This window comes from Neophocaena asiaeorientalis, unplaced genomic scaffold (assembly GCF_003031525.2).
Source record: "Neophocaena asiaeorientalis asiaeorientalis breed wild unplaced genomic scaffold, Neophocaena_asiaeorientalis_V1.1 scaffold116, whole genome shotgun sequence".
In the NCBI taxonomy this organism is placed as follows: domain Eukaryota; kingdom Metazoa; phylum Chordata; class Mammalia; order Artiodactyla; family Phocoenidae; genus Neophocaena; species Neophocaena asiaeorientalis.
Genome location: NW_020174561.1, coordinates 12,720,840 through 12,748,776, shown reverse-complemented (window position 1 = coordinate 12,748,776; position 27,937 = coordinate 12,720,840). Strand labels below are relative to the sequence as shown.

The 27,937-nt window shown below is 40.3% G+C and overlaps 1 protein-coding gene and 1 non-coding gene across 2 annotated transcripts in view; both read right to left on the bottom strand.

The window, feature by feature from the left end:
* The window catches only part of DOCK4 (dedicator of cytokinesis 4), a 474,863-nt gene that overhangs the window by 165,879 nt on the left and 281,047 nt on the right, over positions 1 to 27,937 (bottom strand). Inside the window, exons 13-15 of the mRNA XM_024757836.1 lie at positions 14,092 to 14,217; positions 4,259 to 4,383; positions 3,296 to 3,458 (exon numbers count right to left, since the gene is read on the bottom strand). Of these exons, the coding sequence (XP_024613604.1) occupies positions 3,296 to 3,458; positions 4,259 to 4,383; positions 14,092 to 14,217 (414 nt within the window). The remainder of the gene's footprint in view (positions 1 to 3,295; positions 3,459 to 4,258; positions 4,384 to 14,091; positions 14,218 to 27,937) is intronic.
* Positions 27,577 to 27,684, bottom strand: LOC112408268 (U6 spliceosomal RNA). Its single transcript, XR_003004915.1, has one exon. It is a non-coding gene; the product is annotated as a U6 spliceosomal RNA (small nuclear RNA).

Genomic DNA, 27,937 nt, shown 5'->3' with positions numbered 1-27,937 from the left:
TCTTCATTTAGTCTCCTGGATTCTATTCTTCCTCGATTCTCCTTCAACCTCACTGGCTATTCCTTCTTAATCCACATAATGGCTACTTGATATTCTCCCCAAATCTAAAGGTGTCAGTGCCCCAGGGATCCATCCTTGGACTTCCCTTGCTATCTAAACTTACTTAGACATCTCACCAGTCTCATGGCTTTGAAAATCTTCGACACCTGTGATGTGCTGGAGCTGGCCTGTACTGGCTCACAAGAGCTGTCAGTGTACATCTTTCCCCAACTCCAAGATCAGTGACGTCATGTTGGCTTGAAATTGACCATGGTGGGAGTATTTACCCCATGGAATCAGCAAATGCTATAATTTAGGGCTTCCCCTCCCCTCTCCATCACCCTGAATGCTGGTTAAATATTTACAGCACACCACTGAACTACATGTTCTCATTGTCAAGTGTAAGTCTTCAGCTTGGATCTCATTCAACTGCCTACTTGATACGTTGAATGTCTAATAGACATCTCAGCCTTAACATATTTAAAATGGAATGTTTGATTTTTGCTCTCCAAACAGATTCTTCCTGTTGTCTTCCCCACTTCATTAAATGACCACTTCATAATGAGGCCAAAATCTTGGGGTCAACCTTGAATTTTCTCCTTCTTTCACATCCAATCTGTCAATAAATCTGTAGACAAGAATCAAACCATTTAAATCCCTTACTTTGAGGACTGCGTAAGCCTCCTAAATGGCCTGTTCCCATCTGGCCCACCTACAATCTATCATCCATATAGCAGCCAGACTTATCTTCAAACTAAAGCCTCTAATGCCTCTTCTCACTCCAAATAAAGTCCAAAGTCCTTCCCATGACCTAAAAGACAATAGGGGATCTGGCTCCCCTGCTACCTCTCTGGTTCTCACCTCCAAACTCTCTCACTTGCTCATTCTGGCCTCCTTGTTATTCCTTGACAGTGCCAACCATGTTTCATGCCAACCATGTTTCAACCTCAAGTGTTTTATACTTACTGTTCTATATGCCTGAAATATTTTTTCCCCAGATTCCCCAGATATCCAGATGCCTGAAATATTTTTTCCCCAGATACTTCACTTCTTTTATGTTGTTGTTGACACACCTCTTTATCAGAGATGTCTATCCTGACTGCCCTATGTAAAACAGCAACATAGCACCACTGCGTTCTAGCACCTAACTCCAGTTTAGTCTTCTTCACTGTATTTAACACTACTTGATATATTATAGATTTATTTGCTCAAGTGTTGTCTGTCTTCCCTCTCTAGAGTGAAAGATCTGAGAGGAGGTATTTTGTTGTGTTCACTGATGTATTTTCAATGCCCAGTAAAATGGTTGACATACAGCAGGTATTTAATAAATATTTGTTTCATGAACAAATATTTTAAAATAAATACATGTACACACAAAGAACACTTGGAAGTTCATGTGATAAAATGACTACACTGATTATTTGTAGGGATTTTCTTTCTTCTTTACGGGTTGCTGTTTCTTCTGAATTTTAACAATGAACATTAAAAACAAAACAAAACAAAACCCTGTGGACAATGTTTGAAGTACAAGGACAAGATGGCAGAGATCTAACAGGTTCTACTGAAAATCACCTTTAGTCCAGTTTCCATGTTCTGAGTTATAGTAACTTTCTCCAAATGTTCTTTTTCTCCCATTTCACTTTTATTTTCCTCTTTTTCTTCCTTAAAGCTCAAAGCTCATATTAGGCCTAAGTGAGAATTTATAACGAAGATTGGTGGAAGGAATGGTATGGCACCATGGAAAGTCCTTTTTTTTTTCTCACTTTAAATCCTACCCATGAAACTCTTCTAGGAATTTGGAAGAATGGTAAGACCCTGCTAGCCATCTCCCTATATTCTGAAACATCCACAAAAGCATAACTTGTGGAGCTTCTGAGCTAATTTCAAAACATTCCAAAGTCCCAACAACAAGACAAAGTTCTTCTCCTCTCCCTGAATCTTGGGCGAGTTACATAGCACTCAGGCGAGGTCACCGCATATCTACTGGCAATGCCTCCATTCCTTTCAGACTGGAGAGGAGCCTGCTGGCTGCTTCCCCAATAATGTGATTCTTCTCTACCTCTTGATTTTATTTATTTATTTATCTATCTGTCTATCTATTTATTTATTTATGGCTGTGTTGGGTCTTTGTTGCCGCACACGGGCTTTCTCTAGTTGCAGCAAGAGGGGGCTACTCTTTGTTGCGGTGCGTGGGTTTCTCATTGCAGTGGCTTCTCTTGTTGCGGAGCATGGGCTCTAGGCGTACAGGTTTCAGTAGTTGTGGCGCACAGGCTTAGTTGCTCCACGGCATGTGGGATCTTTCCGGACCAGGGTTTGAACCCACGTCCCCTGCATTGGCCGGTGGATTCTTAACCACTGTGCCACCAGGGAAGTCCCTCTCTTGATTATTATACTGCTCTTGAAGCAAGATTCACCAGAACCTTCTCTGGTCACAATGTACACTACCAGAAGTGCACACTTCTGGGGCACAGGGAAAACCAGAAGATCCCTGGACTGGGGGCTCGTGGAGGCAGGGAGTGGGGGCTTCAGAGGGTGGTAATGAATGCAAAAGAATTAAAATAGAGACAACAGGAAATGATAACTTTATGGATAAGTAATGTCCACATGAATACATCCTGTAACGTCTGTGTCTTGCGTTTTTTAGATCTATAAAATGGGGAAATTACTTCACATCATCTCTAAGACCTGTTTGAGTTGACATTACTTGATCCTCATTTGAATACTGTTTGAGAATGCACGGTGATGTAGATATATGCAAATCAATATGAATTGGAGCCAATCAGAGGCTTTTCTAGTGACTTCACTTGCCTAGGAAAGTCCCCGAGGGTACCCCTGAGCTGTCTGAGAGCTGGATCAGCTCTTGGCTGGAGAGACAGCAGATGGGTTAGGACTGCCTAAAACCACCTGAGCCAGTCAGGTCTTTACTGCTGCATCTTCTCTTTCTATCGAGTCTTTCCAGACTGTGAGAGTGATGAACTGGGTTTTATGAAAGTGACCAACTTAAGAAGAACCCTGTAGATTTCCATAGGTATTCTGTTTCTTTCCCCTCTTGCATCTATGTTTCCACAGAGGTCATTGGTTCTTCGAGAAGTGAGCCCATTCACCTCCCAGGACTTCACTCACCTTCGTTTCTCTCTTGTGGAGGTCTCTGGTTTGTCACACACTTTCTACAGATTAGCCCACACTGTTGTTTCAGCTCAGTTAGCAGACTACCCAGCACAACAAAGCCACGGAGACAATCCTGCCAAACACTTACTGGAACAATGCCGGAACTCGAAGCGGATGTGCGCTCCCCTGAATTTATCCACAGGGATAGGAAGTTTCAGTAGCTCAGACCACCTGGGACTGTTGTTATGATAAAGCACAAAGGAGTGGTACTCGCTAGCTGGTGGCTCTCCAGAGCCAAAGGAGATAAAATCCTAATAAAGGAAAAATGCAGGTTAAAGACAGCTTCATTTCAAGATGATGTGGGGAGGAGCAGAACAATTGCTCTGCTGTATCTACCTGCTCCCCAAATAGCACTTCAGGTGAAATTACCTCCCCAGTTCTTTACAGGCCTGTTTCTACACTTGCTTCTGCTGACAGGCTGTGTCTGTTTCATCCTGAGGCTGGTCTCCCAGGGTCTACTCGGCTAAGGGTGGACCTCAGTGACTTGAGTGAGATGGGCAACTGTGTGCCCAATTTGGAGTCAACTACATGATAAAATTCTCAACCTGCTACAGCCAAAAGCCTGTTCTGTGACTCCCTGTAAAACTCACTAAGCCCCGGGCTCACATGAAACACTTCTTCCATAAAGGAACCTGATATTATAACCCCAATTAGTAAGAGCTTAATCCTCATGCCCTATTTTGGTTAAAATGAAAATACATAGGATGACCTATGATTTTTGTTTTGTTTTACCAATTGCCAAAAGCAAAAGTATGCATCTTCAAAACTATGAAAGATGAAAGGGGAAAAATGAAATGGCATAAAAATGCTGCATTTAAGGAGTAGCTGTTAGGAGGACATTGCTGACACAAACAAACTGTAAAAGCCTTTTTTTTTCCTACTTTCTTTTCTGAAAGGCATTTTCATAATTAAAAAAAAAAACTACACAGGGGTGGAAAAGAAAAATAAGATTGGAAATACTGCAAATCAGAAATTAACTGATCTCATTAAAGATGAACCCAAAGCAAGGATGTGGAATTGTTTTACCACAAAGAATCCAGCATTAACGTACCTTCAAGGTCTGGCCGCTACTCTCTACAATGAACATCGTAACTTCCACATTTCTGGCCACACTCTTTCCTCCTTTCTCAAATTCTCCCCTTTCTATAGTGATGTATAAATCATTCCGCATTTCACCTAGTAGGAGAGGAAAATGGAAACCATGTTATATATAGTAAAAAGTGTGATAAAGTACTCTATCAAGAAAAACTTTAGTTCATAAAAAATAGTGTTATAGCATACATATAAAAGTAAAATATACAATATTTATACTTTTATAGAAAGGTCCCCACCCTTACTACCAACATCCAAGGAAAGCAGAGGCCAGCTTCTGCTAGTCTGAGTTAGCAATACTGAAGATGCACATTTAGGAGGACAGTACTGGGCCTGGGGAGGAAGGTGTTGTCAAATTTCACCATTTTTCAATATTTCCCTCATTTCATTTATGAGGTGCGATTACAAAATGACAGCCTAGCAGGGGTGGCTCAAAGAAACTAGTCTTAATACTTTATAGTCACAGCATTTAGAGAAGAAGAAATACCTAAATGGAAGAAAATGATCGGACTGCAAAGGGTACAGTTACAATTTAAATCTTTTCCAAAATTCATGGATGAAATGACCTCACTACTGGAAGAATCCAGATTAGTGTTTATGAACACAGATGTAGAATAAGTCAGTCATACAGACACACTTGGCTTAATATTTCTTGCCATCAAGCTGTAAAACAAATGAGAAAGGCCCTGGATTCAAACTGACATAGTCTATGTACATATATATCATCTATTTTTGTTTCTCCATTAGCTATTTATAAACTTGAATGCTTTTTCATCTTGCCCCCCTTTCTTAGTCCTGCAAGAAAAAAACAGAATATAATGCCAACTAGCAAAGCGAGGCAAACACGCTTGGCAGCATGCTTTGATCTCTCCTGTAAGAATTAAATTAGGGGTAAGCAGTGAATGGATACGGACATGAGAAGTAAGTAAACCAAGTGTGGCTAGAAAGTTTTTGAAGGTAAATGTTGGTGAGGTTGGCAAGGTTGAATTTACTTAACATAGCTTTCAAACAGTTGAAGGCCCAAACGCAATATACTTTTTTGCTAATAAAAAATCTCTCCTTAAGAAAGCAAATCACCAGAAGGAACAATAACCATACAGATATGCCCACACCTGGGAAATTTCTCAAACTTCCTGACCAAAGTGTTCATAAGAAAGTACCCTAGCTTTCAAAAACATGGAGGAATACAGGTGTGCCTGGTCACCTTCCTTCATGAAGACCAACTTTTAATGAGAACATCATTTGCAAATGACTTTGGCTGAACAGGAAACAGATGGGCCATAAAAGAGAGAAACTGAATAAGTTCTAAAAGGGATGACGTCTCACCCACCCTTTACAAAGAGTATATAAGGAATACATTAGTGGAAACAACTAATACAGTGGTCTCTGTCTTATGAATTTCTCAGTACTCTCACACAACTCATACATACTCTCATACAAATCAACCTGGAAAGGCAATGACCTTGGAATTCCAGGAGAAAAGCAACGTATTTCAACACATGTAAAATTATATGCTTTGAAGGTTTTTTGTTTTAACCATATCCATTAAAAAAATTTTTTAAGAGAAAATGGTCCAGTAAATTTTACAAGTTTTCTAGTTTTTTTATAACCCAGTTCATCTAATTACTATAAAGTTATCATTTTATATATATGTATTCATACATACATAACACACATTCTCAATGCTATTTAAACAATTACATTATAGAATAAATAAGCTCACAAACTTTGTCCTCTGAAGCCATCAATTTCAACTCAAAACAGGTCTGCAATGCTAATGGTCTGCACACGTGCTATTTCAACAATCCGAGAGGAAATTCTTTTTTTTTTTTTTTTTTAATTTAATTTAATTTATTTTATTTTTGGCTGCGTTGGGTCTTTGCTGCTGCATGCAGGCTTTCTCTAGTTGCGGCGAGCGGGGGCTACTCTTTGTTGTGGTGTGCGGGCTTCTCATTGTGGTGGCTTCTCTTGTTGTGGAGCATGGACTCTAGGTGTGTGGGCTTCAGTAGTTGCAGCACACAGGCTCAGTAGCTGTGGCTCGCGGGCTCTAGAGTGCAGGCTCAGTAGTCGTGGCACACGGGCATAGTCGCTCCGCGGCATGTGGGATCCTCCCAGTTTTTTTTAATTTAATTTAATTTATTTTATTTTTGGCTGCGTTGGGTCTTTGCTGCTGCATGCAGGCTTTCTCTAGTTGCGGCGAGCGGGGGCTACTCTTTGTTGTGGTGTGCGGGCTTCTCATTGTGGTGGCTTCTCTTGTTGTGGAGCATGGACTCTAGGTGTGTGGGCTTCAGTAGTTGCAGCACACAGGCTCAGTAGCTGTGGCTCGCGGGCTCTAGAGTGCAGGCTCAGTAGTCGTGGCACACGGGCATAGTCGCTCCGCGGCATGTGGGATCCTCCCAGACCAAGGCTCAAACCCGTGTCCCCTGCATTGGCAGGCAGACTCCCAACCTCTGCGCCACCAGGGAAGCCCCGAGAGGAAATTCTTGACAATAGTTTTCCCGCGAACAGACTTGGCAGGTAAAAACACAACACAAAAATCAAGGTACTTCAGAGCAAAAGATGTTAGTTAACAGTAGTAAAATTCCTTTGCTTCTTGGAGTAGGTGACACATGATGAGTGGCCGTGCTTACACACAGACTATGAAACACACACTGATTAATGGGAAGTACAGCTACAGGAGTTTTTACCTTAGAAATTTCTCATAATGAGTGATTAGCTTGTCCAAACCACATGGGGATTAACTGTCGTGCAAAATGGAGAGTAAGTGTTTCTTGGGAGGGGGACTTCCAACTCTCAACTGTTGGAAGGACCGGCAACTCTGACTTAAGCAAAGACGGGGGGTGGGGAGCGGGGGCGGTGAGGGAGGTTTGCAAGGCAACCTGTCTCCCCGCCGCTGTGTGCAGGCTGGTCCTACAGAAGAACAGGGGTTGGGGGACAGTAACATACTGCCAGTGCCAGGAAATTCTTTCTTTGTGTATTCATTCAGCAAATATACCGTGAGCACCTACTATGTGCCAGATATTATTCTAGGCCCAGTAGATTCAGCAGTGAACAAAGCAAAAATGCCTTCCCTGTGAAGGGATTCTAGTAGGAGTAGGTCTTGGACAAAGAAGTAAAACACAGAGCACACTGAATAATGCTAAGTGCCATGGATAAAAGTAAGAGGGGACGGGGTGATGAATGGAGGAGAGGGGGTGTCACATGAGAGAGGCCCTCACTAAGAGGATGAGACATCTGTGGAAGCTATGGTGTGTTCCAAAGGGAACAAAGTTAAAAATGGCCTTTGCTTCCCAAATGGACCCCTAGAGCTGGTTTAGCTTATAATTTTGCTGGATTCTTCTCTCTCTTCTGAATTCAAATAAGCCTAAAAAAAGGTAGAGTCACAGGAAGACTGGAATAAGGAGATCTGGATTCAAGTCTTTCTCTGCTACTGTCTATTCTCTGTGACATTAGTCTAGACAGGGTAAGATAAACCTTGGGGCCTCAAGTTTCTGTGTTATGAAAGTGGGGAAGGGGTAAAGGCAGAGGTAGGGATGGGAGAGGCAGTAGGAGGGCCGAGACTATTATGTCATGCTTGCTGTTTCTGTGACTTACAAAAGAACTTCTGGACTGTAACACACTCATAAATTAAAACACCTTACACATATGTTTTAGTTTTCTGTTCTTTAACTATCACTGTCCCTGTCGCTGTAACCCTCTTTATCTTTTGCAAAACTTTTAGACTAAAATAAGATTTCTTTGAAAAGAGAATACATGACAAGAACATTTCTCCTGGATGTCATTCTGCATGTGTCCCCCCAGGAATCTGCAGCTTGCTGTGTTCTAATACTGCAAGGTGCCACGTTTTGCCAAAATACGCAGAAGGATAAAGTTGAAACAAGTGCTAATTAAAGTCAATACACCTGAGGTTGGCTCTGGAGAAAACTAATAAGCCCAAGTGGTGTTAAGAAAGCACCTTGGGTAATTAAGAGAGAAATCATAAACTAAGTATGAAATGGAGTCATAGCACCAATCGTGAAAAGCTACTTGCCTGACAATGTTAATACTTTGCACATCTTAAGTTTACTGCTCTTTAAATTTGATGTGCTGACACTTCTCTCTGTTTCACAGGCCCACTGACTGGGAAGCCTTCACACATGTGAAGGCTTCTCAAAACATCACTGTAGACGAGATAGGGATAAGGCCACAGCAATAGGAACAAACTCAAAAATAATTCAGTGACTACAATCAAATGGGGTTGATTTATGGCTTGACCTCAACAGGCAAGAGGTTTTTATCAGTAGCTGAAAACCTGATCCTTGATTCTGTCCTATGAATGAACTGGATAAAGGCATAGAGGACATGCTCATCACGTCAAGTAAACCACTGTCCCCAGCCACAGGGGCTAGTCCAGTGCCTTTTCTGTGCTAGATATTTGCTGTTATTTTTGGAACTGGAAAAGAAAAGTTCCTGTCCTTCTTAAAAACAAAAGAACATACACAGAAGACTCTGGGTTTTTGTGAACTTAGATGATGATGATGATGACGATGCTTAGTAGTAGATAGTAGCATGATAGACAGTAGTCAGGTACTTTGCCAAGTGCTATAAGTAGAATATCTCATTAAATCCTCACATTAACCACATAGAAAGGCCCTATTATTTCCATTTTACAGATGAGGAAACTAAAGTATAGAGATTAAGACACATGTCCAATGTACTATCCGTATCTCTGCTTTACCCATGAAAATGTAATTCAATAGGATGAGAACATCCATCAAATAAGCTAGTGCAATTCAGCCTTTGTCTCCAAAAGACTAGTGCCTTGAGCAAGGAAGGTAACAGGCCCACCCTGATTGGTCAGACCCATTATGAAGCACTGATTTCATTTCTAGGACAGAGACAGACAGAAACGGTATCATCCAGACCATAAAAGATATGGAGAAGGGACACATCAGAGGAGAGATGAGGCAGACGAGAGTTAACTGAATTTTAAAATGTTGAGGTTACAAGCAGAGAAAATCAACCCAATGGATAGGAGGTAGAGGGAGACGAGTTCAACATGAAAGAGGTCATTTTGAGAGAAGATGTAAGATGTGATGGTGTGATCTTGGCCATTATTAATACTCAAGTACAAGCCGGCAAACCATCCTCAGGGACCTCAGGAGGACATTCATGCACTAGACACATGGTTGAGCTGGATGGCCCTTCATGTGTGTAGCAGGCACCCCGTTACCTCCCCAAAGATGTCCAGGTCCTAATCCTGGGAACCTGTGAATAGATTACTTTACACAGCAAAAGGGACTTCGCAGATGTGATTAAGCTGACAATCTTGAGATGGGGAGATTTTCTTTGATTATCAGTGTGGGCTCAATATAATTACAAAGGTCCTTATAAGAGGGAGGCAGAAGGTCAGGGTCAGAGAAGGGGATATGATGAGAGAAGCAGAGGTTGAATGATGTTGGGCCATGAGCCAAGGAGTACAGGGAGTCTCCAGAAGCTGGCAAAGACAAGAAAATGCATTCTCCTTTAGAGAATGCATCAGAAGAAATGCAGCCCTGCTGACACCCTGATATTAGCCCAGTGAGACTCATGCAAACTTCTGATCTCCGGAACTGTAAAATAGTACATTTCTGCATTGTTTTAAGCCACCCCATTTGTGACGATTTGTTACAGTAGCCATAGGAAACTAATATAATATGCCACCCACACCTAGGCTTCTACTACTTCAGGATACCTTCAGGGCAGTGGTGGAGGGGGGAGGGGCAGGGTAAGGGATAGGGGCAAGATTCACAAGTAACAGGAAATCAAGGCAGATCACACACAGGGAAAACTTATGCATGGGATGAAAAATTAACGTTGGATTTCTCACATAGAGTACACTTCAGTAAAACATATCTGTTCTCATTTTTGTTTTGCTTTATTTTAAAAGAATACTCTGAGATGTTAAACTTTTGAGGGGGTAGCTTTTTAATTTGTTTATGACTATCAAGCAAGCAATGGCAAATGATACAACAGCAGCCATGAAGGACTTTCCAGACAGTGGTGCACAAAGACAGGAGCAGGGATGGGCTGCCCTTCATACTCTAGGACAACGCATGCATTTCTGGTAGCGCCTGTTAGGGAAATCCTACACCCTTGGGCAAGTGGGGCATGTAAGCTTCATCATTTGGCGGCAGCAGCCTCTTCCCCAATGTGATCTGGGGCTGGGATCCAACCTCAGGGTGACATGCCTCCCCCTCTCTTTGGTCACTGTGGCATTCCTTGGGTGAAAGACCACCACTCCTTGGTGGCATGATCAGGGGTTCAGATCTAAGCAGAGTAGTTGCACCTATATGATATGGAGGTCCAGTGACTTGGACTGGGGCGTGGTGAGCTTTGGTTAGATTTAGGATATATTTTTAGGGAATATCAAATAAAGCAGGGTCCCACTTGCTTTCTCCAAAAGAAGGATTATTTGAGGCAATTCCATCTGGTGATGTACATGTCTCTATCAGTAAGTGGTAAATAATAATAATAATATATATATTTAAAAGAATAAAATTATATATCTTCTTAGATGGGAGGCAAACATCTCTACAACATTCTTCTTACCCCAGTCTTATAAATCACTATCTAGTCAAATTTGACCAAATAGAAATTTGACTTATTTGGACTATTGCCTAAAGACCAAAGGAAAAGGAGGCTTACTCTGGAAAATACTTGTAAAATAAACTTAAACAAATCTGGAAATCACTATCACAGCTACTACTGCTGGCAACCATGTGAAACATAGGCTCTGTTCATCGTTTTCAGTGCGAGCCTCTAGCCTCCAAATCTCAACCCTTCCCTCCCCTATCAGTCCCCCACTTTTCCTTAATTCTTTTTAGGATTAGGAACTGCCAAGATGTATTAAAAGTGAATGCACTGGAAGGTATTAATTAGGTGTTCCTTAACAAAGAGGGATAGTTTTACCGGTTGATATGTGACAACAAGTCTCCAGGAGAGAGGGTACAGGTAGGGAAGATAAAGTAGCGAGACCATGATGATTGCCTAGAAAGAAGCATAAACTCAGAATAAGAATGGACCCTTAGGGTGGGAGGAGGACACCGCCTCACCTCCCATGACATTCTTGACACATCAGCCAGCTTTGTTCCAAAGCGTCTGGTGGATGGAAACTTAGTCCTTCCTGATATTCAGCAACGGCTCGAGCTCTGCTTTGTACAGTCTGTTAAGACATTTAGAGCTTGGCTGTCCAATCCCATAACGACTGCCACATGTGGCAACTGAGTCCTTGAAATGTGACTTGGCTGGAAAGAGATGTGCTGTAACGTATAGTAGTTACCAGCCTTCAAAGACTTAGGTTGAAATAGTGTAAAATAACTCATTATGAGTTTTTTATATGGATTACCTATTAAAACGATATTTTGGATGCACTGGGTTAAATAAAATATATTGTTAAAATTAATTTCATCTTTCTTCCTACTTTTTTTAAATGGTTACTAGAAAAGTTAAAATTACATTTGTGGCTCGCACTGTATTTCAGCTGGAGAGCACTGACTGAAACATTTTCACTGCCCTCCCTCTCATGGGCTCAGAGGCCAGACCATGGAACTTTCTGTAGAGTTATTTGGTTCGTAGGTGGCAGTGATGGAGCTTCACAGAGGGTAACTTTTCTTCTTTGGAAACTGGGTACTCTAAGAAATAAAGTGCTGAATGACTGAGCCTTAGCAACAGGAAGGGTTCAGAGGACTTCGTGACAGGCCGAAAGCACATGGGCAGGTAGTCTCCTTATACCAGGTGACATTCCCAAGACCAGCCCATGCAAAAGCCAGACCAAGGGGAGAATCTCTGTCTACACGGTTTTCCCATCCCAAATAGAGTTTAGCATTGATGACATTCTGTGATCCTCAAGAAGAGTTTTGTGTACGTTCCTGTTAGTGTCAGGACCACAGATAATTCATTCTGCAGAAAGGCAGTAACTAAGTTAATGAAGGTCCTGTAGGTATAAACACGTGCTTCACCCATCCTGACCCCTATTCACAATACTAACTCTGAAGGACAAGTCTAGAAAAACAAAAGGAAAACAAACCAAAAAACCCATCATCCTAGCAGACTGTCAATATAACACTGGGATCAGAAATGCTGTTCACATATATTTTCTTATTGAAAATTCAGCTCAAGTTTTCATCAGAGCCACCAGTGAGAATTAACTGACAAGTCAAAATTCTAAAAAATAACAAAGGAAAACAAAACAATGGCTGTTATGTTTTCCAATGTAAAACATTCCATTGAGTTGTAAAGTTGCTTTCAGCTGTTTAAGCTAATACACACATCCTTCCCTTCTCCATCTAATTTGAAAGACTCAGAAGCCAAAGAAGAAAAAATGAGAGAAGAAAAAGAAGAAAGTGCTTTAAAAAAAATCTCTTGCAGTCTTGGGCACTGCAGACATGTGTCTGGGAGGACCGATTCCCTGGTCAGCATGAACCTCGCCATAACGTGGTGTGGGAAAGGGACAGAAGTGAGACTTATTCCACAGAAAGCTCATTTTCATCATTAAAGCCAGACAAGAGCTGCATGAGCACAGCACACCCCAGACAATTATTCAGCCAGTGAAGTGTCATGTTGCTTAATATTTTTCCATTTCTCAATGATGCTGCTCAAAGACCAAGCTGAGGAATTCTTTTAGCAGCTGGCTGCATTCTGTTCTAAAATATGCTTTTTATATTAGATTTACCCATCAATTTGCTTCCCAGTGGGATGAAATTTTTTTCTTTTTTGTTAAAGAGGAAATACCAGCTATTTATAGCAACTGAACGAAATAATGAATGGTTGCAAGAGCCACTGAATAACATGCCACCAAGTAAACCGTGCTGTAAACAGTCATTTTCGACGATAGTTAACAGAAGATGCTCAGGCAGACTGGGTCCCTAAGCTAGGTCAGGCCATCTCAGGAAACTTTCCAGGCTGTTCTCTTAGGCTTTCCTGCATGAATACATTTCCATCAGGAGATCACAAAATGCCGCGACAGTCAATGCCAGTCAGTTTCTGCATCATGTTAGGTCTTTATGGACAACAGTCCTACCATCAGTCTCATAACTGGGCCAGAGGCCTGTCAGATGCAACTTCCATTGCTTGCTTTTTACACATGGGATTTAAACAGTGATTTAAAGGACCTCATTTCTAAAAATACTGTCGACAACTTGAGACTATTTGGTCTTTCTATTTTTTTTTTCTTGGTTGTGGAAAGTAGGATGTAGAGCCCTGAGAAAGACTTACTTGGCATTTACTTCGTTGGTGTGAATCTCCTTAACTTCTACCATTTCCACTCAGAAACAAACACTTTTTTGGAGTCTCTTTTGGTTGCTAATATAGATCTGATTTATATATACAAATAGAACTAGGAGATGTATACAAATACATATGGCGTTTGCATATGGCTGCTTATTTATATACACACATACATACATATCTCTGGTGGAAAAATCCTCCAAAAAAGGCTAACCATTGCTTAATAACTGTTCTTGCCAAAACCTGTAAGGATTTCCCCTAAGTGACTTCAATAACACTTCCCACCAGAGGGTAAAATATTTTCTGGATTCAACTTCAGTTTTCCTATTATGGCCATAATGAAATGCAACCATGACCTCCACAAGTTATCCACCCTAATATAATAAAAATGTAAAGATTTTTTAAAAAAGGAATTAAATATCTCATTTTATTCTTAAGCATGGCCCATTTGAACTCTTTGAAGCTGACAATCTGAAAAATTTCTCAAGCGTCAAAAGCAGACAAAGTAGCCATATTTCATCATGTAGTGCATCCCAAGTCACTTACCAGGCATAATAATATTAGAAAAACCCAACTTCCGGGTGATGGAGACTCCATGAGAAAATACTGATGAGTATTCCCTTCTGATTTGTTCAATGTCTCCATGCAAGAGTTGTAGGGAAACCGCTAAACCTAAAACAAAGGAGACCAGAGTTAAAAAAAGGACAGAAACAGCATGAACAGAAACTGAAATTGTTTCAACAAGCCCAAATCTATGGTATCATTGTTTTAAACTGACGATTAATATTCAGACAAAATTAATGGAATCTATAAGACAAATATCTAGAGAACACTTTTCCAACTTGACTACCTGAGTTTTTCCACTTACAAAGAAGGTTCCAAGAAGCTAGAAAAAACCTGAACAGAACACTAAGAAGAAGAGGAAGTCTGGCTTCCAGTCCCATCACCACTTCTCCAGCACCCTGCCAGACAGAAACACCCCTGCACCAACCTCATCCTAGCAAATGGCAGGGGCTATCCAGCCCTGGAAGATATTGATCTTAAAAAGGGAGTTCTAATTTCTTTAAAACTCTATAAGGCCTGTGAATAATTACTAATCAAATGTCATAAACATGGACACAAAGCTAAACACGTAAAAATTCAAGGATCTTAAGGATATTCAGAGATTTTTAAAAAAAATTTAAGAAAGGTGATTGTAATAAAACCAACATTATATTCTTAATATTATATACAGTAGAAACTCATAATCACATTATTTTCTACTGAGCAGAATTGAGCAGGATGCAGGCCACTTTGATAAACAAGAGGGAATTTAGTCAGTAAAAGAGTAAAATTAAATGTTTTTGTTACCCCAATTATACTGACATTACCACAGCGGGATATACTGAGGACATTGAATGATACGCTTTTCATACCTTATTCTCCCAACTCTAGCTATAGGAAAAAATTAATGTCCTATCTTTTTGAATACTTATGTTTGCCTATTTCCAACATGCTGTTTCTCTTTCGGTCTTTTAATTCCCTGTTCCTTTTTTCTTCTATTATTTTAAAACGAAAAAGATAAAAAAAAAAAAAAGTCCCTCACTTACATTAGTGATAGAAAATGAAACCAGTCAAAGGTGACTTATCTTTTTAAAAACTTTCAATCATCATTAACCTGAATTCAATTTTAAAATGAATTTGGATGGTGGATCAAGGGAATGATAAATCTGTACTCCAAAGATCCTCCATCTACATCATTACTTATTACCCTTTTCACTCAGTTACATACATACTATGGTGCAAGTAGTCACTCCCAATTCCTAATGCACAGCACTACAATGTTATCTGCAAACATACACCATAAGCGTGGCAACAACCATGCTGGGATGCAACAGAAATGCGAGACATTTGCCATGCATGTAGATTGGAATCTTCCTTTCACTTGTCTTCAGTAAAATGAAGAAACAAACAACAACAAAAGTAGTGTTTTTTGGTTTGTTTGCTTCCTTTTCAACAGAGTAGGTAAATCATCAGGAAAATTTGTTTTTTTAAAAAAGTACTAGGCTCGGAAAGAAGACGGAGCCTTTCCTGGGGTTAGAATCTGACCTAGATGAGGCATACCCAAAAAGGCAATGACATAAGAAAAGAAGGGCAGGATGTGGCTGCATCACTGTGTCCTCTGGTGTATGGATCTAATAGAATGCCGGTGTCAGAAAGTCGTGAGCATTAGATTAAATCTGGCAGGCACTCAGGAACTTTAATTAAATCTTCATCCTATTTTCACCTAACTATCCTTTAGCTCCCTCCCTGCCCCCAGCCCACACGAGATGGATGACTGAGGGTGATAGAGTGGAGGAGCGTCAGTCCTCCGATAGCCACATGGAATGAAGCAGGGGAGAATGAGTCATCTGGATGGTTGGATGCAGACAACTTGGATGTGGTACTACTGGTTCCTTTTAAAACCCAGAGGCTGGTGAATGAAGATAAACTAACACATGTTATAATCCATCTGTCCCAGCAGCTATTTCTTCCTGACTCACGCTCTCCCGGTACCCCCACCTCATTACTGGTGTCTCTGTTCTCCTCCTACTTCTGTCCTTTTGCCTTCAAAACACTCACCCACACTGTCATCATCAATATGAACATCAGCAGAAGCTGATGTTTGTAGAATAGCAGTGTGTGCCAGACACAGTACGTAACAACCATCCCTCTGCTGGGTAGAACACTGTTCTAGTACCCCAGGACACTATAAGCAATGCTTTCACATAGAGAATCACAAGCACTAAACAAAATTCTTGAGGTCCTGTGATGTTTTGCAAGGACAGATCATTTTACTAGAACTTCTCATCAAAGGACCTGATCAGAGATACTAGCAACCTTATGTGGTACGTACAATGTAAGAAAAGAACTAAACAGTAATGAAAAAACAAAGAGATCATGCTATTCAGGGTAGAGACTGGAGGAAGAAAATTGACCAGAATTCTTGTTTTGCTCTATTGGAGCCAGAATTCATTTAACCATCAGTGATTTATTTTATTTTATTTTTTACATAAGTTGAATACAGAGGATAAGACAATGAGAAAAGAAAGGCATTCAATCAATGTGGATTCTAAAGACAATTAAAGATAGGAAATAGAGAATAAATATGTTTTGTGGAAAGACAGATAGATGTAAGCATGAACAAAGAAATGCATCAATGTTCTCGAGGATAGAGAGGACCCAAGGAGAAGACAACAGACAGAAAGGAGCCAGCTAATGGATAAGGGAAGGCAATGAGGAAGTGACAGGGGGAAAACAGACAAAACAGTAGAGGGGAAAAAGGAAAATTAGGCATTCAACAGTTGAATGAATTCTAAAATTTAGTTAGAAGATATGGTAGTTTTCAATCTGAAGGTTTAGAAAGATATAGATGAAAGCCCCAGGCATAATGATTTCATTTGTCTGGACTACTGATATCAATTTGGAGGGGAAGGTATTGTTGAGGTGACCCAATTTCTTCAGAATGAAGAACTCACCGAGAATCAAGAACTGGAAAGGTCAAGTGGGCCAAGGGCTTGACCACAATGTACTTGGCTCTTCCCAAATCATCAATTCAATTTCCATTAAAAAACCACAACACTTAACAAAGAAACATCAAAGAGGGGGTGTACTTTCAGTAAGACAAAGAAACATGACATAGTAGTGAATCTACAGGGACCAGCCCACCAAGAGCCACTGCAATACTATTTATTTTTCAATCAGGGAAACTCCTGTTTTTATAGTGGTTCTTAAATATCTCGACTAAAATGAACAGGTTGGCTAAATGACTCACTAGACAATAACAAATAATGTATGAAGACAAAGAAACTATTCTTCACTACAAAGGGGAGACTTATCAAATATTCGCCCATTCCAATGACCTGAGAATTACTCCTATCCTTTCAGGAGTGTAGCTTATGATACAGGGTATGTTCACAGTGCAGTATTTTCCTTCCTATTCTCTTTCTTGTCATACAACTTCACTGTCCTCGCCTTAGCTGTTACATCTGGGGCTGGAACAACTTCTAAAATTTTATCTGGACACTTTAACTTACTCCTTCCGCAATTCAAACTGTCCACTTTGGGCCAGGCAGCAACTTCCAGCTTGAGTGGAAGGTGGAGGGTGAGAAATAAGGGTGTACACAATAGGGTCTCTGCTCCAAACAAGCTGATCATCCAATAATGAAAGTAAGACACACATACGTAAGTAGAATATGAAGCAGCAAGGGTTAAGTTCATGATAGGAATATTAAAATAAGGAAAAATTATGACTGATTGAGGGAATTTGAAAGTGCAGGGAAGATTTTTTTTTTTAAACTGGGAGTTACGACAACCAATAAGCTAAAAAATTAGGTTAAATTTTTAATTTCACAAAATAGATCAATAATGTTCCACAATCAATTTTTTTTCTGGCTGTTAATATAAATCCCCAAAATGAAATGGCTAAGGGGGAAATGTTCCTCTTATTAGAAGAAACAATCATGAAACAAAACTTTTAAAAATCAGTCTAGATGTTTAAGACCCAATTACAAAGATTTGATATCTAATTTTAAACAGAGGCGTAGTCATTAATTAATCTAGAGTCACAAAACAACAGTTTTTCATGATTAAACTCAGCTTACGGAGCAGAACTACAGGAAAGAAAGGCTTGGTATCTGTTAAACCAAATGTGGTTGATTTTTTGGTAACTCTAACTTCTTAGGAATCGGAGCTAACTCACTCTATAAGATGATTCTTTTTAAATTCATGAAATTCTGCACTTTTACATAAAAAAAGGCAAGCACAGCATGATTTATTAAGTAGCAGGCAAAATTAAGTTTAGACTAGATCAGCCATTTTGCCACCAATGAACCAACTAACACCTAACTGCAAATGTATAGCAACACAAAAATGGAAAATAGTGACAAATACATTTGATAAATACATGTTGTGATTAAGTGTGCAGTTTAAGAAGTCTATCATACAGCATCATGACCCTGTCTCAGTGTTAACTCCTCTGTGCTTTGGTTTCCACATCTGTAAAATAAAGATGATAATGATACCAACTCCATAAAATACTTTAGGCAATACCTGGTATAAAGGAAGTGCTCAAAAATGTTAGCAGCTGCTACTACAACTACCACTGCCACTGCTGTTATATCACATTATCCTTTCTCTTTTCAGTTGTGCTCATTTGGTATTTAAGCAGTACACTAATTTTCCTTACATGACTTCTTCTTTCAAACAATTTTAGAAATTCTATTTAGTTCTTTCTAACCACTAGAAGCTAAGCACCAAGAGGACAAAGATTTGTATTTGCTTTCTTAAATGCTATATTACTAGTGCCTTGAATAATGCAGACATACAGATGTTCAATATTTTTTTGATGCATGAATTTGAAACTCTCCTTGTTCATTTTTTCATGGTTTCTTTTTCATTATGAACCTATTTTTCTACCTTTTATTTAGTCTTTTCCTGATAGTTTATTATCTGAACTTCTAGGAGATATAGCTTAGAGAATATACAAGTAATGCTTAGAAGTAAGTCCTCTAATACTGGGCTTGAAAGAACTGTTCTCTGTTTTAAAAAGGTGATGAGGGTACATGATTCTCTGGTGAGATAGAAACTCCAGGCTTAAGCCACTGAATTTAAATTAACTCAGTAGTTTGGAAAAATCCATAGCTATGAAATCCAAGGTAAGTAACTGGTCCCAGTTGAGTAGCCTGAAAACAGTAAATGTATAATCACTCCATACTGCCACTTTCACACCCACGGTGCATAGGATTCCTATGAAAAAAAGCAACACCCACTGAAGTTGAGTCACAATAAAATGATAGTAAAAACACAATCAATCGTGAAATAATCAGCAATGAGGAAGAGGGAGCAGATATAACAAATCATGTCTTGACTTCCATGAGACATTTAAAACTTAAGCCCCCAGTCATCAGGGCCTATATTCACACCCCCCTTCCCTGTTGGAGTGCTTACTTGAGTGTTTACACTTCTGGTATGGAGCTCCCTCTTAATGTCAGCAAGATGTCCCTTCCTTTCTTTGAAGCTTCATTTGCTATTTCTTACCATGTCTTAGTTGTAATTTATCCAGCATTTTTACATGTTTGAAGGGGAGATTACAAGAGTCAGTCTACCATGTTTCAAAAGCCAATTTATTTTAAAATCCTTGAAATCCCTATTGTTTTACAATAACACAAGCAGTCTTTGAAGAATATATACTAGTGTGTCTTCAGTGCACAATTAAAATGTAATTGTAAATGGGTAAATTAATTAACTGAGCAAAAATTTACTCTACTTATATAGTATTTAAGAACTATCAATCTCATCAATATTTAATTCAAAAACTGCCCTTTGCTTCAAAAAATTTGCAAATGTTCCAAATTAAAGTATAAAATAAAGTCACAATATTGATTAAATAACTGACTTAAATGTAAAAAGTACTTAACATTACACAATTACATTTTTCTTTTTAATTCTCCTGAGTTTCTATACAAGTATAGAAGAAAAATGGTAGAATATTAAAGTATATGTTCTAAAAATACATGTGCTAAAAACATCTGAGCTAAGAATAGATGCACTAATAGTGCAAAAATATTTTCACAAGTGGGATATCCAAAGGTCACATTATAAACCCAAACTAATAACGAACAAATCCCTGAAGTGACGTATGGGGGAGGAAACAAAGAATACAGTTGGCATATATCTATTAATCCTTACTCATTTAATTTTCTCAATCAGAATTTTCATGAAGTTTGATGATCAAACTGAAATGGTCTTTTCTTTCCATTTTCAGCATTTAAAAATATCCACATGCTAAGAAAAGACCAAAAAAATTGCTTCATTTACTTTTTCTCAAAATAAAGTGTCAAATAGAGAACGCCGAATTAGGCTCTTTATCTCAACTCAGCCAGAATATTCTAAAGTTTAAGAAAACTCATTTTAGAAAATGGGAGTATTTGAACAAGACTAAAAAGATTTGAAAAAAAATCATCATATATAACATGCAAAATCTAAATGAAAAAAGGCAGGGAATAATTTATCAAAGAAGGTCATTTTTTTAAAGAACAGAGTAGGGAGAGGACACACAAAATACAGCATGGAGTTGTGAGCAAAGACAGAAACACATAGAATGGGTAAAAGAAATGTCTTTGCCCTGTTTTGTTTTGGAATCACTGAGATCTTCTGATTCCTAGTAAAATTATTGAAGGCTGTATCACTAGTTCGATTTCTAATAAAACTATCATAAAGGCATTCACTTCTGGGGTATGAACATTTACAGTATCACAACTCTGTGTGGCTACTAATACCACAATCCAAAGAGGGTTATGTTGGGCTGAAGGCAGAATGTAGGGAGAGGCAATGAAACGGAGACTGGGCCAGATTTTGGAAGCTTGCCTTGCAACACCACAGGAAGGGGCCAAGCTGGCATCACAAGTTGATGAATCAATAAAACTTGAAATGGGGCGTGAGATGAAGAACAGATTTTTATTTGGGAAAGAGGATTCTGGCAGTACAACAGAGGAAGATTTGGCAGGACACATATTACGGATAAATTTAACAGTCTAGGTGAGAATTAGAGAGGGATTAAACTTAATATCATAGGTAATTATAGAGCATGAGAACTTCAGCAATTATCGTGAGCACACAGAGACTGTGAAAGTAAACCTACATTCTAAAACCAGTCTCTTCCATTCAATCCCCAAACAATTTCTTCATCTTTTTTCCACTTTTATTAATTAATACTGCAATTCTGAATCTACAGGTTCCAAACCTTTGAAAAATCTTTGATATCTTTCTTTGATGTCCTCAATAAACTGTCCCAAGTTTTATTCCAAAATGACAATCTCAGCTGTTTTTTATTTTGTTAATGTGGCAAAATTCATTAAAAAGCTCACACTCTCCCTTAATAATCCCATTTCTAAGGTTTTTAAAAAAATTTTTATTGTAGTTGATTTACAATGTTGTGTTAGTTTCAGGTGTACAGCAAAGTGAATCAGTTATACATATACATATATCCACTCACTTTTTAGACTCTTTTCCCATATAGGCCATTAAGAGTATTGAGTAGAATTCCCTGTGCTATATAGTAGGTTCTTATTAGTCCTATTTTATATACAGTAGTGTGTATATGCCAATCCCAATCTCCCAATTTATCCCTTCCCCACTCTAAGGTTTTATTTTAAAGACATATTCCAAAATACAGCAGACGTTCCACACATTATTACTTATAAATGTGAAAAACTCCAAAGCCTTTAAGAGTACAACAGTGAGGGTTGGACACATAAATTAGGGCCTTAAATCTCAAAGCTAGGAAAATAATGCAACCTCCTTAGGACACAGTAAATTGTTTTACCTTCTAATTTTTTTTTTTCCTATTTGGTACTAGGAAACCAAAGAAACAAACTTGAGGCAAACAATTGATAATTGTGTTTTCTATTCATTTGTGAAACAGATACTGAGTGCCTGATAAACACTGGGCAACTTTAAATTTAACTAAACGTAAAAAAAATTTTTAAAGTAGTACATGCATACATACAAAAGGTTCTATTATGGAGGAAAATGTACTTCCCTACCTCAGTTACTGAGTTCTGTTTACTAGAATTAATCAATGTTTACAACTTCTTGAGTATCCTACCACAGTTTTCCTCTTTTAATTGTGATAACTGTTATAAAGAAGATAAACAAGAGACTGAGATAAAAATAATAAAGGCAAAGTGGTTATAGAAGGCATTTCTGAGAGAGTAACATTCAAGCTTGGAAACAGAAAAAAATGGCAATGCAAAAGATGGGGAGACGGGAGAGGGGAAAGACAGCAGAAGAGTTAGACGTGGCGATCACCTTCCTCCCCACAGATACATCAGAAATACATCTACACGTGGAACAACGCCTACAGAACACCTACTGAACGCTGGAAGAAGACCTCAGACCTCCCAAAAGGCAAGACACTCCCCACGTACCAGGGTAGGGCAAAAAAAGAAAAACAGAGACAAAAGAATAGGGACGGGACCTGAACCAGTGGGAAGAAGCCGTGAAGGAGGAAAGGTTTCCACACACCAGAAGCCCCTTCGCGGGCGGAGACTGCGGGTGGCAGAGGCGGGAAGCTTAAGAGCCGCGGACGAGAGCACAGTCACAGGGGAGCGGAGGGCAAAGAGGAGAGATTCCCGCACAGAGGATCGGTGCTGACCAGCACTCACCAGCCCGAGAGGCTTGTCTGCTCACCGGCCGGGGTGGGTGGGGTTGGGAGCTGAGGCTCCGGCTTCGGTCAGAGCGCAGGGAGAGGACTGGCGGCGTGAACACAGCCTACAGGGGGTTAGTGCACCACGGCTAGCCAGGAGGGAGTCCGGGGAAAAGTCTGGACCTGCCGAAGAGGCAAGAGACTTTTTCTTCCCCCTTTGTTTCCTGGTGTGAGAGGAGGGGATTAAGAGCGCTGCTTAAAGGAGCTCCAGAAATGGGCACGAGCCGCGGCTAACAGCGCGAACCCCAGAGACGTGCATGAGATGCTAAGGCTGCTGCTGCCACCACCAAGAAGCCTGTGTGCGAGCACAGGTCACTCTCCACACCTCCCTTCCGGAGAGCCTGTACAGCCCGCCACTGCCAGGGTCCCGGGATGCAGGGACAACTCCTCCGGGAGAACGCACGGAGCACCTCAGGTTGGTGCAACGTCATGCCGGCCTCTGCCGCTGCAGGCTCGCCCCGCACTCTGTGGCCCTCCCTCCCCGTGGCCTGAGTGAGCCAGAGCCCCTGAAGCGGCTGCTCCTTTAACCACGTCCTGTCTGAGCAAAGAACAAACTCCCTCTGACGACCTACACGCAGAGGCGATGCCAAATCCAAAGCTGAACCCCGGGAGCTGTGCGAACAAAGAAGAGAAAGGGAAATCTCTCCCAGTAGGCTCAGGAGCAGTGGATTAAATCTCCACAATCAAACTGATGTGCCCTGCATCTGTGGAATACCTGAATAGACAACGAATCATCCCAAATTGAGGAGGTGGACTCTGAGAGCAAGATTTATTATTTTTTCCCCTTTTCCTCTTTTTGTGAGTGTGTATGTGTATGCTTCTGTGTGAGATTTTGTCTGTATAGCTGTGCTTTCACCATTTGTTGTAGGGTTCTATCCGTCCGCTTATTTTTGTTGTTGTAGTTGTTTTTTTTACTTAAAAATTTTTTTTCTTAATATTTTTTAATTTTAATAACTTTATTTTACCTTATTTATTTTCTTTTATCCTCTTTCTTTCTTTCCTTCTTCCTTCCTTCCTTCCTTTCTTTCCTTCTTTCTTTCTACTTTTTCTCCCTTTTATTCTGGGCCGTGTGGATGAAAGGCTCTTGGTGCTGCAGCCAGGAGTCAGTGCTGTGCCTCTGAGGTGGGAGAGCCAACTTCAGGACACTGGTCCACAAGAGACCTCCCAGCTCCACATAATAACAAATGGCAAAAATCTCCCAGAGATTTCCATCTCAACACAAGCACCCAGCTTTACTCAACGACCAGCAAGCTACAGTGCTGGACACCCTATGCCAAACAACTAGCAAGACAGGAACACAACGCCACCCATCAGCAGAGAGGGTGCCTAAAATCATAATAAGGCCACAGATACCCCAAAACACACCACCAGACGTGGACCTGCCCACCAGAAAGACAAAATCCAGCCTCATGCACCAGAACACAGGCATTAGTCCCCTCCACCAAGAACCCTACACAACCCACTGAACCAACTTTAGCCACTGGGGACAGACACCAAAAACAACAGGAACAACGAAACTGCAGCCTGCAAAAAGGAGACCCCAAACACAGTAAGATAAGCAAAATGAGAAGACAGAAAAACACACAGCAGATGAAAGAGCAAGATAAAAACCCACCAGACCTAACAAATGTAGAGGAAATAGGCAGTCTACCTGAAAAATAATTCAGAACAATGATAGTAAATATGATCCAAAATCTTGGAAATACAATAGAGAAAATGCAAGGAACATGTAACAAGGACCTAGAAGAACTAAAGATGAAACAAGCACGATGAACAACACAATAAATGAAATTAAAAATACTCTAGAAGGGATCAACAGCAGAATAACTGAGGCAGAAGAACGGATAAGTGACCTGGAAGATAAAACAGTGGAAATAACTACTGCAGAGCAGAATAAAGAAAAAAGAATGAAAAGAACTGAGGACAGTCTCAGAGACCTCTGGGACAACATTAAACACACCAACATTCGAATTATAGGGGTCCCAGAAGAAGAGAAAAAGAAAGGGACTGAGAAAATCTTTGAAGAGATTATAGTTGAAAACTTCCCTAATATGGGAAATAGTTAATCAAGTCCAGGAAACACAGAGAGTCCCATACAGGATAAATCCAAGGAGAAATAGGCCAAGACACATATTAATCAAACTGTCAAAAATTAAATACAAAGAAAGCATATTAAAAGCAGCAAGGGAAAAACAACAAATAACACACAAGGGAATCCCCATAAGGTTAACAGCTGATCTCTCAGCAGAAACTCTGCAAGCCAGAAGGGACTCGCAGGACATATTTAAAGTGATGAAGGAGAAAAACTTACAACGAAGATTACTCTACCCAGCAAGGATATCATTCAGATTTGATGGAGAAATTAAAACCTTTACAGACAAGCAAAAGCTGAGAGAGTTCAGCACTACCAAACCAGCTTTACAACAAATGCTAAAGGATATTCCCTAGGCAAGAAACACAAGAGAAGGAAAGGGCCTATAATATCAAACACAAAACAATTAAGAAAATGGGAATAGGAACATACATATCAATAATAACCTTAAATGTAAATGGATTAAATGCCCCCACAAAAAGACAGTGCACAGAAATCTCTGGCATTCCTACACACTAATGATGAAAAATCTGAAAGCGAAATCAAGAAATCACTCCCATTTACCATTGCAACAAAAAGAATATAAAATATCTAGGAAGAAACCTACCTAAGGAGACAAATGACCTATATGCAGAAAATTGTAAGACACTGATGAAAGAAATTAAAGATTATACAAACAGATGGAGAGTGAATATTACTCAGCCATAAAAAGAAACGAAATTGAACTATTTGTAATGAGGTGGATGGACCTAGAGTCTGTCATACAGAGTGAAGTAAGTCAGAAAAAAAAGACAAATACCGTATGCTAACACATATGTATGGAATTTAAGAAAATAAAATGTCATGAAGAACCTAAGGGTAAGACAGGAGTAAAGACAGAGACCTACTAGAGAACAGACTTGAGGATACGGGGAGGGGGAAGGGTAAGCTGTGATAAAGTGAGAGAGTGGCATGGACATATATACACTACCAAACGTAAAATAGGTAGCTAGTGGGAAGCAGCTGCATAGCACAGGGAGATCAGCTCGGTGCTTTGTGACCACCTAGAGGGGTGGGATAGGGAGCGTGGGAGGGAGGGAGACACAAGAGGGAAGAGATATGGGAACATATGTATATGTATAACTGATTCACTTTGTTATAAAGCAGAAACTAACACACCATTGTAAAGCATTTATACTCCAATAAAGATATAAAAAATAGGGCTTCCCTGGTGGCGCAGTGGTTGAGAGCCTGCCTGCCGATGCAGGGGACGAGGGTTTGTGCCCCGTTCCGGGAAGATCCCACATGCCACAGAGCGGCTGGGCCCATGAGCCATGGCCACTGAGCCTGCGTGTTAGGAGCCTCTGCTTCGCAGCGGGAGAGGCCACAACAGTGAGAGGCCGGTGTACCGAAAAAAAAAAAAAAAGATGTAAATAAATAAATGAAAACAGTTTAGTAAGGGATAAAAAAAAAGATGGGGAGACGATGCACCAGGAAGAGAAAAGAGCCCGTGCAAAGGTCCCACAACAGGAAAGAGCTTGGGGTGACGGAGAAAGTGGAGGAAGGCCACTGTGTCTGAAGCAAGAGGAGTCAAATGAGGCTGGAGGGGAGGCAGGAAATAAAAGCAGCAGTCACAGGAGCCATAATTAATTACTCTTATTCTAAATGCAACCAGAAGCCATTGGAGAATTTTAAGTAAAGGAAACATGATCCAATTTGTGTTTTAAGAAAGTATTCTTAGGGTTGCCTGGAAAACGGGATTGGAAAGAGGAAGAGTGACACTGATGAGTCATTGAGCTTCTTGGATGTGGAGATTAACGTTTTCATCAAATTTGGAAAGTTTTTTGTCAATATTTAAAAAAATATGTTTCCTGCTCCTTTCTCTCTCTCCTTTCCTTCTGGTAGTCTAATTTTATACATGTTGGTGTGCCTGGTGGGATTTTTCTGAGGTTCTGTTCATTTTTGTTTTCTTTCTTTTCTGAGAAAAAACACTTTGCCCCCCAAAATCTCCACTGTTTTCAAGAGTTCCTGTAGGCTTAAATTTCTGCAGACTCTGTTTCAAATAAAATCATTTTCGTTCAGCAGAGCTTGTGAGTTTTCTCTCTTTATACATGGCCTCTTCCCTGGGCCAAGTCTCTGACCCACTGCTCCAGAGCTGGATGTGGGTCCATTCTTTAGAGTGACACCTCTGATTTATGAGCCAGTGCTAGGCTGGGCCAGTAACCTCTGGTCTCTTCCTGTGGAACCTCTACCCAGTATGTGAGCTGGGGCAAGGTCAATTGATGCCCCCATATTCTTGGCTTGCTATGTCTACAATGGAGCCCCTGCCCTATGAGTGGGGTGGGGTGGTAGAAGGGAGCCCCCAACCTCTTAGCCACTTTTGCCAGGAATTCAGCCTCTGCAACTCAGACCTAATGGAGATGAGAAACACTGGAGGCCTTCAGCTTTTGGTCAGATACAGTAGCCCTTGATTGAGAGCTGAGGGGAGAAGCAGCCCCATCTTCTTGGCCACAAGTGCCTAGAGGAGAACTTCCATCACACTGAGCAGGGGCAGGTGGGAGGGAGGAAGTGGACTGTGACACAAGTGTCACCCACTCTCTCTGTTCTTATCAAGATTTGGTATTATTCTTTTTTGTTGTTTTTAACATTTTTATTGGAGTAAAATTGCTTTACAGTGGTGTGTTAGTTTCTGCTTTATAACACAGTGAATCAGCTATACATGTACATATATCCCAAAAATATGGAACGCTTCACGAATTTGCGTGTCATCCTTGTGCAGGGGCCATGCTAATCTCCTCTGTATCGTTCCAATTTTTAGTATATGTGCTGCCGAAACGAGCATAAGATTTAGTATTATTCTTGAATAAGTATTTCTTCATTTGCTGTATGTGCTTAAAATTTTTTTCAGACTTTAATGCTTTTTAAAAATATGATCTTTGGGCTTCCCTGGTGGCGCAGTGGTTGAGAGTCCGCCTGCTGATGCAGGGGACACAGGTTCGTGCCCCAGTCCGGGAAGATCCCACATGCCGCGGAGCGTCTGGGCCCGTGAGCCATGGCCACTGAGCCTGCGCGTCCGGAGCTTGTTTTCCGCAACG